General features: G+C 38.6%; 1 protein-coding gene across 1 annotated transcript in view; it reads right to left on the bottom strand.

Annotated features, from left to right (window-relative positions):
• The window catches only part of LOC110170370 (uncharacterized), a 186,422-nt gene that overhangs the window by 17,156 nt on the left and 154,328 nt on the right, over positions 1-14,938 (bottom strand). The window contains exon 8 of the mRNA XM_055151955.1: positions 8,017-8,273. Coding sequence (XP_055007930.1) covers positions 8,017-8,273 — 257 coding nt within the window. The remainder of the gene's footprint in view (positions 1-8,016; positions 8,274-14,938) is intronic.

Below are 14,938 nucleotides of genomic sequence, written 5' to 3'. Positions count from 1 at the left end.
CAAAGAAAATGCGCTAATCAAGAGAGCGTATTCACTTATAATAAGTTAGCATAAAGTAAGAACATAAGAGACCTATTCTATTTAATCTAAGTGATACATGATGTATTATGCTGTTTGGATCTATGACATAGAGTTGTGACCTACAAGATTAAAATAAGCACACGAATGGGTTATTGTCACAGCGATAACAGAATGTTACATCTACAGAGAGAATTCAGAGTCAGTATTAACATCATTAATCATCATTTTAATAGAACTCACATATGTATCTATTTACATAAGGTTGCTACAAGTTGAGGTTTAAGACCACAAAAAAATCACTGTGAGCTAGCACCCGAGAATACGCTACACTCAGCATTAAAGTTCAACCTTATAGAATCATAGAGACTCAATCTTTACATTTTATGCTCTCAGCATTCCACACCACAGTTTACACACAGAGGTATGTATGCAGGCGTGCCTTGTCTTTCTAGCAGTGAGCATTAACGAGTCTATAGAAATGAAGTGGTCCAGAGGGTGCTCGACATATTCTGAGCACACTAGCCACGGTGAGCATAGCTCTCCCTTAAGTTGGGTGACCTTGCTTCAGTCAGTTTGTCCCAGGCAGCATTTGGCTAGAATAATAGCATGATACCACCAGCGAAGTGTGAGAGAGGATGAATAATGCACTTGTAAAGGAGCTTTGTGGGTTGTGAAAGTGCATGTATAAATCATTGAAATACTTTGCTCACAACCAAAAAACATAATAAAAGGCATCCCACATCACATTTACTTGAAGTGAGCAGAGCAGCTCTTCCTACTGAGCTATTAAATGACAGAGCAGTAATGCAGCAGACAGTCTGTTTAATATACGACGATGATGCTGGCTGCGCATTATCATAGTGTGCAAAAAGAGACCAGCTGCACATCCACACATAGTCTCCATGCGAAGGAACACAACCTGCCGTTACATACCGACGAGGCACGATTTAATCGATGCATCATCTTTATAACATTATATATAGATATCAACCTAACACCAGAAAAGCCGCACACAATAGAAAACGAACACTTGAGTGCTCAGGTGTCATCTATTTCCTTCACTAATTTTAATTGTATGTGTGCTTCAGCCCCAAATGTAACAAAAATTCTTCTATCACCTTCTCACCACAAATCCCACTGACACACTCATAGTGACCACTGGACAGAAGTACATGTCATGATAGTTTTGACAAGAGCCGGTGATGAGGAAGAGTTGCGAGCCAAGAAGACTTTCAGGAAGGATGTACTTACTGTGCCGGTACTATATACACGCGTTAGTCTCCATCTGTGAGGCCTTGAGGTTCGCAGTCGTGAGCTTCTCCTGTACTACCTACTGATTTGTGCTTTCAATAGATATTGTCTCGTGGATGATGACTGTGTTGACGAATTGAAAATGGCTAAAAGTACTGAGACGAGTCTGAGCCTCCTTCTTGTATGGCGTGTGTTAAGTGTCAAGATGCTCGTTCCTGGAAGTAATGTATCAATTGACACTCATGTAAACTTTATAACCGCCATATCAATGTTCTTTTTAATCTCCACAAGTCTCCTATTTCGTTCTTTTGGTACAAGCCTGAGCTTACATTGCGGACCGACAACATATTGAGATACCACCTAGCCTCGTGTCATTAAGTATCGATAATTTGCCGGTATGACGAAACAAACGTACAATGGGTTGCCACTTGGAATAACTCCGCTTTGAATATAACAACAAACCAGCGTTCACAATATCTGAGAGAGCATTGTTAGTAATTTTGCTTTTATCTCACCAAAGAATTAGAATAACTACTACAGGTGTATGTCGAGATAGAATATATTTGACAATTGTTGTCGAGAAAAACTGGAAAAGTTAAACAAATTTAATTTTGATATAATAGTTAATGTTAATTCATATACAATGACATTGGGAATGTTGAGGAAAGTAACATCATGGGTAAACATATGTACTGAATAAAGTATCTGAGAGCTTACTAATATAGAAAAATTATCAAGTAGAGTTGACCGAAGAATGTTATTTGTAGTGTCCAGATTAACAGATTATACTTCATCTTACTATATATAAAGAGTACGTGTTGTGGTAGACTGTCACGTAATATCAGGTAAAATTCTAGTGATCTTTTCTAATAAGTGAGTATCACACTACCATGATTTCTCAATCTGTATACTGCGCACAGAATATGAGGTATTTTACACACCATAATATAAACTTTATAATTACAGACGTACGTAGTGGTGCATGTAAGTGATGAAGTCTTTTTTCCTTAGTACTTGATACAGTATGAGATAATATATAATTGTTTCAGAGAGGCGAAAAATACTCAAGTCGTAAAAAAGTAATAAAGTAAGACTTTTGTAAAAAGGTGCATGAAGCTGCGTGAAAGTATCAAACACAGTAGTGTGATGTAGCAACACGCTGTGAGATAGCGACTCTTAAGAAGAGAGAAATAAACATTTTTAAGTTGTAAGGTACTGACACAAGGTGTCTGATTAATCTATTGGAATACATTTCAAAGCTTGTGTGATTCTTCCTAGCGCGACCTGCTCATTCTGATCGATATGTCTATGACTACCATGCGTTCTAGTCTCTGAAAAGTGATATAATACTACAATAACATCATACATTAATATACCTTCACATTTTTCGAATAGGAGAACCTATCTAACTTCAATCCAGCTGCATCTCATCGGAGCATGGTATTAGCAGCGTACTCATTTTTGTTACTAAAGTAAAACTACAGATGCTGGAGCAAAAAAATACTCAATAAAAGTGGAAAATAGCTATAAACTCACATTCCGGACAAAAATACAACATATCAACCTCATATAAGCACGATATATAGTGTTAACAAAACAAACAGCTAGCATAATGTTTACTAATATATGTCAACTTTAATAGTAGAATAAGAAAAAAAAAGAGTCATGGCAGAATAGCTCATGTTTGTCATTCTCCATTGATTTGTTGAAGAACTTAGTAAATCTGGATTTAACAAGGATCTTGAGTAAGATCAGAGGCTTCAAATGTGGTACTTAATATGGTCAAAATTAGCAGCAGTTGCTCAGTAAGGGCGATGCCTCTATGTATTGGTCTCTAGACTGACTCAGTGCATAAAAGATTGATGTTCATGTATCATTTTGATTCAACAGATAAGAATCAATTGACTCTACGTTGGTATCTTTACATAGGATCCTTAGACTAGCAATATATTTATTGGTATATGGTTCGATGCTTTGAGTCTTTGAATATATAAAAATAGAAACTGACGTATGAGGAAGAGTGGTATTCTATAAGCCAACATCAATAATGTGTTTGAGCAAGGCGTCTGAGAGAGTGCGTTGTTCTTTTTTACGAGTGCTCTAAAAAGGAGAAGTTTTACAATTATCTCTGACACTAACTACAGAATATTGTAAGGTGTAACTTAAGTGTAATTATTATAAGAATGGCATATCAAGATAGCACACCTCATCTTTTCAAGGACAATACTAAAATTAAAGTGCTCACAAGTATCATGAATCTATACTATGAAATCACAATCTTTTACTTAAGTATAACATTATATATAGCAGCTACATAACAAGTATCGTTCAGTGAGTATCTTAGACAAAGATGTACTTGTGGTTATATTAATGAAGATGCTTTAAATCCTAGTTGAAGCTGCAATATTATTTAATTCCACCTTATTTAACTACTACTCTGCGATAAAAAAAATAGGTGAATACTCACTTGTAACTCAATCTCTAGTGCACACTCTCAAATAAAAACGTATAAAAACCTAAGAGGAGCGAACTGAGAACCATAGTACCACAAACTGCAAGGTGAGTCCTTTTACGTCTGTCTTAGAATTGCTCATCATGCAAATGCGAGTTATCCATATTATATTCCAAGCTACTTTCTGAAGTATGACAAGGTGTATCGCGGCAGTACAACAAATGTGTTAGCAGCATATTCATAAAGAGTGGTATACATCACCCACATGTACAGATTCCTCCTCACCAAAATATTGATAGAATATACATACGATTCAGTTTGGAAGAAAGGCTCCATCATAAACTTGTCAACACAACTAGGACTGTGGCTCACAACTATAAGCTTACAGTTACAGACAAAACTAATATAATATATCTCTATACTGTGAGAGTCAATGACACACATCAAATGACAACGTAAAAAGCATGAGAAACAATTCTTATTCTTGTCTGTGTTGTCGTGGTTTATGTTAATTAGAGTTAATAAGACTTTTTGACTTGTCCGTGGAAGTGCAGCACTTGAAATTAGCAACATATTGAGTCTCGAATTTTATGCACTTCGACAGTTTTATCTGCGATCACAATGTTACTATTGGTGAATAGTGACTATGTATATTATTTTCATTATGATTCAACGTGCGTTGTTTTATGCTCGATAGAGTCCAGAGTCACTGTTTTAACACGTTTTCCTCTACTGAACTCTTCCCATAAAGTTAGTCAATATCTTTGAACCTTATAATATCGAGTACTGAGTGGATATTTATAAATAGTATCACAGATATATTGCAGAACATTCTGTCTCTATGTCGTAAGTCTACACTCTGGATTATCTAGTGGTCAGCTAGTATGAGCTTATGATGGGAATATATAATCAACTGATGCCTGTCAGTTGAATGTCGAGCAATGACTCGAGAAACATATCACTTTGATTTTCGCTTCGACTACTATTCCTTGGTGAGAGAAGAAACATTTCTTTATCCACAACTATGCAAATTACTCCGACCTGAGTTAATAAGGCTACAAAAGAGCTACCGAATACACTACCGAACGAAACCTTCTTGTATACAAGCCATAGACACACAGCCGTGCAAGTCTCATGGCCCACTGACTCCACTGCTTAAGCCGCTCACAGCCTTTTTACAAACGCACCACAACATACTAGCCTATTATAAAATCCGTTTGCTCTTAATAGACACTAAGCGTCATACGAGCCAAGGTTTTGAGGAGACGTGACAAAGGCGGTAAATCAATATAGTAAATTAATTCGTCCAATAAAAATAAAGTCAATCCCAATGTTTTACTTTGTCTTAACCTCGTGAGCCTCATCGTTTGGGTACTCCTCTGCCTGTGTGCGGCTTGGCTCATGAGGATGACAGTTGATGTTGTGCCAAGGCTCGCGTTCCCGATCCAGTTCTACTGCCGGTAGCGTGATCAGGCCGCCCTTGTGCCGGCATTGATGCATTACGGTATGTCAATACTGCCTCAGAGTTCCGATGAGGATCAATGAGCGCAGCACCATATATAAGATTACGCCATGGTGAAGAAAGATATTGAAATTATATAAAGAGCATAAGAAAAATGGTGGACAACTATAAACTTTATACAGAAGACACAGACTGAGAAGATAGGTTATAGCGAGCAAGTCTGGGCAGTCGCGAGTGGAAGAAGCCAAGAGGCAAAGATGTTTGATGCCTCAAGCAGACGATAGCGAAGTTCTAGAGGAACTTAATTTCAATAAGGAGGATCACATAGAGAAGTGAGTTTTTATATTTTCTACTGAAATATCATGCGACAAGAGTGAGGTATAAGCAGCTATTCGTACTTCTAAGAGTCCTCGAGTTTGATTAGTTGCGTGAGCGTATCATCACCTATATAATCGATTACCAGCCGACCTAATGGCGATAATGGTAGAGATTTCACAAACACCCCAGCCACTCATCTTAGCAGGTCTCTAGACAGTGTTAATTGGATTATGCTTAACGTCTATGTTAATATGTAAGCGCTGAGTGAAATTAAGATATCTCAGAGAACGCTGTGCCAAGTAGTAGCGCACGTGCTACAGTTCTCTCATTATACAAAGATCTGACAACTCATTACATATGGTGACATTAACTACTTCCTGTGAGTTACTCGAGCGCATAAGCGGCCTATTAAGACCGTAGGAACTATCAACTATCATAGCTTTGTTCAAAAGTGACTGTAGTATTAGACCATTTTCAAAAATCAAGTACAGACTTAATGCCACAGTTATATACATATGTGCGGCAGCCGTGCATTTTAACAATAATCGAGGTTCAATATAGTGCTGAATAATTAGCTGCTTATAAGGGTGTTGTTTTTGACTTTCATAATATAGAAACCGGAATTAGTGTCAGTAAGGAGGAGAAAAGGTCATAACTGCGGAACAATGAGATCATATTGATAGTCACCAATTGGTGTAATAGTTTATCTGCTGCAAAAACAGGCTAAAAGGCTCAACTACACAGTGTTTCTACCATCTTGCACAGATTGCATACAGTTATGCAATCGTGGCTTTCACCGGTATAATAGATACAAACTATGTGCATATAGTAGTGAGATTATCTCTCAAGACAGGTCACTATCGCGAGAGCTAGAGTACGAGCAACACACGCGTCTCACAAAACTATTTCTATAACCACAGACTCATGTAGTGACAGAAGAAGATCTGGGATGCTACACTATAGGGAGTAAGTCAGTAGCCGATCTTTCTCGTTCATGGTCAGCACTAACTAGAGTACTAGTCCTAGGTCGCTCTGTCTCTTTCGAAATCTTACTAGTGCGCTCTATGTGCGATGACTTTGTTCCGTGATATACATGCTTCACAATGTGGAGTATTGTGGTTGGTGAAAAAAAGAATAAACACTATTGTATATATGTAAGTATGTTGAGCTAGATATCTAGAAATCTAATAGAGCACATATAGCGTTATAGGCTAGTCTTCTGACACTCAAAATAAGTGTATTTGATGTGTAATGTTATATAGTTGATATCACTGATGGTGTACAATATTGCAGTTGCCTGGATCCAGGAATACACACTTCTCCAATACTATTTACATAGTAAAGCATATTATGAGAGTCTAGTCGAGTTCTTGCTCGCGAATTCGACGTAAAGCAGCTGTGCTAGTTGTTGTTGCGCGCGATTGACAGGATGGATCAGCCAATCAGGGAAAAGCATGACCTATCTTTCGAACAAATAACGATTAAAAAAAGGTATACGAGAAAAAATGAGAACTATGACTAGAAAATATATTATTGGCATGGATTCCATGACAGAAAATTGCAAAAGATTGTTTGTAAAATGAGGATATATACTCACCAAAATACTTCTAACTTATAATCTATGTGAAACAAGTTTTGAAAAGAAAGATACCTAACTTCCGTTTAAGTTGATCGAAGTATCAATACATATGATATAATCAAATATCAGCATATTCAAGCCTGAACTCAACAGTATCATCTACACAAGTGGAATATTTTAGCGTCTTACTACCTGCTATTTTCAACTTAGCATTCTTCCTACTCAGTCCAAGCCCAGACCATCTCCACTTGGCCTCTCTGACTTTACCTCTAAAAACATGCTGTATCTTTGATGTACTCATTTCAAAACAAATCTTTGTCACTCCCCAAGAGAGCTCAACGTTGGATTTGCCTCTTGTCCCCAATGTTCCCATCTCAACTTTCCCCACACTGAATATAAAACAGAGTAGAGATGGGCCAAGATCTCGTGCCAACAATATCGCACAAAATAAAATTGCCACAGATTGTGCACACAGATGTAGAATAATCTTGAGATTTGTTCCCCCATGATGTAGTTACGTTTGGTGTGAACAAAAGGTGAGTTTACACCTTGAGAAGTTGTACTTCCAAAAAGCAGTGCTACAATGAGTGCAAAAATATTAAAGGAGGCATATTATGTAAAATTGACTTTTATAAGCTGTTAATCATGTTATAACAGTCTTCCCTCATAAACTACTGAATGACCTGTTTTTGAATAAGCTGTTTTAGATCAATAATGCAGTTTACACTAAACAAAATGTAAAATAACAATCTATGTATATAGTTCAATACTAAATACCTGAAAATGTACAGTATGTACTTCTTAAAGAAAATAAATACAAACGAGTGAGGTCAAAAGTGTAAACTGAACTGCACAATATATTTATGATAAATTATGTGAAACTCTCTCACTGTGTCTTATCCCATTCCTAAAACAGATAGTGATGATTTGTACCTGATGTTGTTGGTCAGTCCCGTGTCAGGGTCGATGGCGCTCACTCTGCCCACTGTGCACGCTGGGGGGCAGTTCTCAGACACATCCATCAGATATCTGGACCTGGAGAACTTGGGGGGCTCGTCTGCATCCAGCACTGCCACACGCACTGTGGCCCGGTCCTTAAAGGCACCCAGACGAAGAAACCGGGGATCCACAATCGGGTTCATCACCTCCACCGAGAAAGAGTAGGAGCTCCGGCTCTCATAGTCCACAGGCTGGGGATGGAAAGAGAGAGAATCTGGAAATACTAGACAACTTTGAATATGACTGTACATGATTATACAGACATACATAGGATCCAACAAAACTATGATCATACTGAACTCTAACAACTGTACTAAACAATAAATAAATAAATAATCAATGTGTACTCATTGTGTACTCTCATTTTTTGCATTATTCGATACACATGGAGCCACATCTAATTTACACTCTGTTAACTAAATATTATGTCTATGAGAGTTTTATGGTAAAGATTACTATTATTTCATTTTTGGGGGTTGTTGGTTGGTTTCTTTCCCCATTTGGACCTGCATACTGATTAAAACTTTAAAAACTGCAATATTTATTATTCTGTTAGTATTTCAATCAGTATTGTAACTTTTTAATGTATCATAGTTTGTCTTTAATATTACAACAAAACTGATTTTGATTCTGGTATTGGTACTATTACACCTGTACTGCAGAGAGAGGTACTGAACGAGAATAAGCAATACACAGAGAGGGCTCCAATGTTGCTGAAAAAGCCATAAATCCTTATTTACTTTACATTAAACATGTCAGTAAAACAGCATGGGAAGCCATTTCATTCCATTCATTTATTTATATATAACAAATGTCATTTTACTGATTGACATTTGGTTACAATGACACATGCATTGAAGGATATATAAAAATAATGTGCAGTCAGAGGCTTGGAAGCAGTAAGAGAAGCAGGAATTTATGCAAATGTGCAACTTTCACTGAGATGTAATGACGTTTTGTGCTTGGACCCACTCCCATACTAATGACTACTAGATTATATATCAAAGACAAATGCTAAATTATGAATGACTCCAATAAAAATAATTCCACAGTTGTGAAGTGGTAACACCCAAAATGAGCAGTTATACAGCGCAGGTCCCTTACATAGCGGGACTCTGAGGGATTGGGTGCATAGGAGGAATGACGGTATGGAGAGGGGTTTGTGTGAAGTGCGGATAAGACATTCATGAGGTGTTGATGTAGCTGCATAGTCAAAGAGATTCTGATGCTCGCGGCTTGAAAGGACTGTTGGATTGTTTGAGTGTTGCTTTGACACAGCAGCAGACACTTGAAGTTTCTGACAACATGTTAAAAGACAGGGATACACGGCCGCAGTTGTATACAGGATTGCTGCTGAGTGAGCTAGTGTTGCTTTGGTGCACACTGTGTAAAATGTGGTGCATTGTGTTAATATAGCACTCTATAGAACAAGACATGAAAATACAGCAGTCACTGCTGAGGAAAAATCACACAAAGAATACAAATTAACACAAACATAATCTCAAATTTTGCAGTTTCATGCAAAAAGTGGGTACAAATACATAGATTCAAATTCAATAAAATTCTGATAAACATTCTACCGCTGGCACTAGCTACTAGATAGATACAGTACACTGGAACTACATTTTGACAGCCAGTCGTGATGCCTTCTCAACTCAAACCCTTTTCCAAATGCTAGCTTTTTCTTTTTGCTTATAACTGTCACATTTTGAGAATTTCTAAAGCCAGTTTCTAGTGAGTGGTTCTCTGACATAAGAGTGTGGCCTGTGAGAGTCAGGGCGGCTCATTGGTATCCAGCTGATGCAGCTTAGAGAGGATCCAGGATCCGGAGCGGTGCAGTCTAGCGCACGTGTGTGTGCTCACACTGAACACCATCAGGCTTTGGAACTGCGCTGTTGGCACCTCCACTGTGGAGGTGTTTTGTTACACGTGTGTGTCAGGAGAAGTATTTTAGGGTTTCTTGAAGAAGGAGGACTTATTTGTTCCTACTCAAGTTGAGAATGGAGTAGTGGGCCATGCGTCCTAATGCCAACACACTATTTGCATAATTGTATTTTTGCCATCTACAATATTGAAAACAAAAGTGAGGTGCCATTTATCATGGAAAGGCTTCATTTAAAACTGTCTCTATCACCATGGAGACCCTGCTGTCACCATGGAGATAGCCTGCTTAGAGCCACATTAAAACTCCTCTGTGCATGTGCTTGAAAGAAGGTGGGCAGATTTCATTTTGCATGGGGCTGGGGCCCAGGTGATTGTGCATAACTTTGGTGTTATGAAGTCTATTTGTCTGAGTCCTCTACAGTCTCCTCCCTTCAGCCTCTGAGTGCTCTGCCAACATGTAAGTGAGCAGAGGGCGAATGCTCAAACATATTTACACTTCCTCACTCACTGAGGCATGAGCTACATAAACCACAGCTGATTTGATTTTGGAAAAGCAACCTGTTTGTGTGTAGTTTGGATCTGCTTTTGTGCTGGGAGCACAATTACAAGTGCTTCTTTTGAGTCTGCGTCTTTAGATGTTCAGTGTGCCCTTAAAGTGAGCATGACTGGCAGAGAGAAGCATGTTAAAGTGGGGATAAATAGGATTCCTGGCTACAGCGAGAATCTGCTGTCAGATTCAAACAGGGGAAAATCATTCCGAGGATCCCAGCAGCAGTGGGAATATTGATATCCTCTTGCTCGGGTTTTCTGCCTTTTTCTGATCTCTCTTTTCTCTATCTCCTTCCCTTGCAGCAGTAAACTGCTTTACGGAAAATCAGCACTTTTAGAATAGCTGAAGATTGATTAAGAATCATGCCAAGAAAAGGTGAATTGAGATACACAAGGATGCTTCCATTTGGGAGAATATTTCTGCAGAGAAATAAATAAGCAGAGTACGAGCATGGGGAGGTGGAGCCATGTGGGGGGTGTGGAGTATGGATGAGGTGAGTTCAAACATAGTGCCCATTACAGACAGAGAGAGGATGTATCTGAGGAGGAGAACTGCCACCTCCACTGGGAACAGACACTCATCACTGTAGCCCCTCCAACACACAAGAGCCCCTCACAGCCACACTCCCCCTCCCCACAGTCCATCACTCAGGACCAGCCACCACCACAGACATCTGTAACTGCAGCCTATGGCAAGCATAAACACTCCCCTCTCTGTCACATATCTGCCATTTTCACAGTAATGTAATGTTTTTCCATGTTTTACTGCCATGTCAAATATACAAGTGCTGTTGACACAAAATCAATGTTTATAGCAAATAGCAATTCATTTTCTATATTTTATTTGGGTCATTGGCAACAAGCAGGTGAAGTACATCATATATCTCCTCCTCCACCACAGTGTAACTATGAAACATAGAATGAAAACATATGCATTTTGCAAGGCATATCAATCAATATTCCATTACTTAGTTTTGCTACTTAAAAAGTGCCTCTCTTGTGGGTTACTTCGTCAAAGGTCAGCAAAACATAATGTATTAATGCAATATATTCAGGAAAATGAAGAAAAACATGTTGTAAAATATGGTGTCGCCCTTGTTATTATGCTAATTGTTAAGGATTTAAAATGGCGAGGCGATTTATTCATTAGGACAGCCTGCAATTCTTTTAGCTGATCCCTTTGAATGGGTTATAATAATGGCATATAATTTTCCAGCCAATCACATTGATTTGTGATTTGTAATCTTCTGACACCCTACAAATTAAGCTACTCATTAAGTAATCAAACAAATTACTAATGAGAACTGATAGTGAGTCCAAGCTAAAGCAGCAGATCGCTCATTCTGGCCTTTTCTTTACGCATCCACAAACCCACACGCTCCACAAGTGCCACCTTCTGCTGTCCTGCGCCCACTACTTTTTCAAACTCTAATTCGCTGTGTACTACTCCCTTTTAAATTCACTGCACAGTTAGCAGAAATTAATTGGCTAACCTGCACGCTAGACTGGTGATACATAATACACAGCTCCAAGCGAGGGAGAAGGAGTGTGTTTGTGAGTCGTAGCAGAAAACACAAAGCCTTCTGGGTAATGCTTGCAGTCGCTCAGAAGGTGTAGCATGCAATAAACCTGCATGAATAGAGGAAAGTCCTGAGGGCCTCCAAAACTGTACATGGAGCAACTGGGTTTTGTGGAATGTAGTGTTTTCACTTTGGACAAGTGAAAAGAAGCCGCTCATATGGCAAGAACATTTTGGACAAATTGTAATTCTCAACATAAAATTGGTGATTATAACTGTAAAGTATCTTAAAAAGTGTTAAACGTTCTGTACAGTTTTACTGTTTTAAAATGTGAAAAACAGAATAAATAATTTTTAAGTGTTTGCAACAACTTGCCTGCTAACTGCATACCAGCAATACTTCTTGGTTTCGCAGTCAATAAAATAAAAACAGCATACAGTGGTCTTAACTTAACATTATGCCTGTACTGAGGAAAAACAAATACTCAACTACATGGATTGGGTACAGTCTCTTTAAGCAGGGTGTTCAATAACTGGATGAATGGGGGTTCAATTCCCATTCAGATCTTTGAAATTGCAAATTGTTATTGTGCTCTTGGTGAAGACACATACTCACAGCATATGCTTGCACCATAAAACTTGCCATATTGCTGAACTGGATAGCATAGTAACCCAGTGGCCTAGTAGCTGCTAATAGCAGTAACAAAGTAATATAGAAATAGTTATAATCCAGCGACAGATGGCCTCAAATATTCTTTTTAAGATAGTGCCAAGCTTGGATAAATGAAGAGGTTTGATACATCTTGCGACCAGTGCTTTCTAAATCAAGATCACATCACATTTCACTGATTACAAGCACAGCCAAAGACACTGTGCCAACCAGCGCCACAGCACATCGGAAAAACAAAGACACATCTAAATCTCCCTTTCACTTTGTTCTATCTCAGCTGCCTCCTGTCTCCAGATGTCCACGTCTTCTGGTCCAGGCTATAGTCAAGAAGACACCCACCCCTCTTTCCCTGTTCCCTTCTTTTTCCACTCTTTTCTTCAGCTCTGTCACTCTGTCTATCCCCTCCGAGCAGATTAGCGCAATCTCTCCTCCGTGTGAGAAAACAAACACAGATAATCCCGGGCGAGCTGCTGGCGTGTGACCGAGGATTAGCCGAGCGTTTTAAGTGAGAGCATATGGAAATAATAACAGCAAAAAACTGACACATGCGCATGCTAGCTTGTCCCTCAGGTAAGAGGGGAAACTCAAAGGAGAGCAAATAGGAGGCTTACACTGCTCACGGCGCCCACAGAAAACATCCCAAAACCTGATTTGTATTAATGATGTTATGACATGCCTGCTGTTGCGTCTAGTGATCCTATTTTCTATTATACTCAGTTTTAGAGGCGCAGTACCTTTGTAATGGGCTGTTGTCATTCGGCAGTTAAGTGGTTTCGAGGAGACAAATGAAGTTTTTCCAACTGTCTTTAGAGTAATCACCCTTTTCTAATGTTGTATTATTAACACTTAACTAGCCATTGGGCACATAAAAATGGAGAACATGAGGCTGTATTTGTCAGTGGAAATGGCTGATACAAAAGATGTTAGGCATAGCATCTGAGGAGTCTGGAAAAGAAAGGTAACATAAGTACTTTATGCTAAAATAATCTATGTTTTTGGATTGTTCTATGGCTACAGATTTACTCTTAGAAAAGAAAACCAACAAAAAATTTAAATTTAAATTTCAAAATTCAATGCAAAAAGGATGGATCATATTACTGTAAAAAACAAACAAACAAACTAACTAACTAAAAACTAAAAACAATACAGAACAAAGCAGGTTATGTTGCATGACTTTAAAAATGCATGGCATATTACATGGCACACAGCATAGCCAGTAACCAGCAGTGCTAAAAGTGGCTCTGCAGTTGGCACAGCATCACTTTACTGCCTCTTAATACGCAACCCTCTTACACCCCAATCACAATCAAAGCAGAGAGGGAGTTATAATCATTGTAAGAAGGTGACTGGAAACAAACTGTCAATCAAACTGATTATACCACTCAGCATAGGCTGGCATGGCTGACCAATCACTGTTCCAATTTCAGTACACTTCAGGTGAGACCGTTTTTAACCATGAACAAAATTGTGAGAAAAGTAATATTTCCAGAGGCACCCAAAATATGAAAATCTGATCAAGGAGGTCAAAAAACTGAGGTGCGCTGTATTTAATGAGGGTGCAATAAACTGGAAGAGTATAGTTTGTGAAAATGTCTCCCTTCAGGCATCGATACAGATGATGGTGACAGTAAGACGATGGAGAGATTGAGGTGGCTGACGTTTCTGATGCTGCGGTGGAGATGGAGCAGGGAAGGGGGGCAAACGGCAGATTGAGAAGGAGAGAGAGTGCGTTTATTGGGGTGATTGATTTAACAGAGTAGGAAATACAATCTTTCTGACAGCTACATTAATACTGCACGTTTGCACACTGGTTTGATGCACTGAAAACGTAGCCATTTTGCCACACAAGTGTTTATTGGTTTATTATACCCTTATACAGGATTAGCTGCACATATAAGGGCTGCTATAAGGCTGCTTCCTGGGGTCCAAAATGTGTTTTACTGTGATTGTATCGGAAAGGTGCGGACAGCATGCAGTTTAGTAGTCAGTGGATTCAATTACTTTATCATTTAGATTAATATTGATATTGATTTTAAATCTACAAAGCTACCAGAAAAAAGAACAAAGCCTACAGAAGTCAGGACAAAACTCTGCACTTGCTTGTTCATTTGTTTCACACTGTATATGTGATGACTAATAAACTGGCTAATAAAGTGATTGATTTGTTAATTAAAAATATGAATAGTGACTAAGTGAGTCTATTTGGTATATCTTAAACTGCACATTGTACTAAC

The sequence above is a fragment of the Boleophthalmus pectinirostris genome, unplaced genomic scaffold (genome assembly GCF_026225935.1).
Source record: "Boleophthalmus pectinirostris isolate CB_2022bp ecotype Guang Dong unplaced genomic scaffold, ASM2622593v1 HiC_scaffold_16, whole genome shotgun sequence".
NCBI lineage: Eukaryota > Metazoa > Chordata > Actinopteri > Gobiiformes > Gobiidae > Boleophthalmus > Boleophthalmus pectinirostris.
This window is presented reverse-complemented; position numbering and strand designations above follow the sequence as displayed.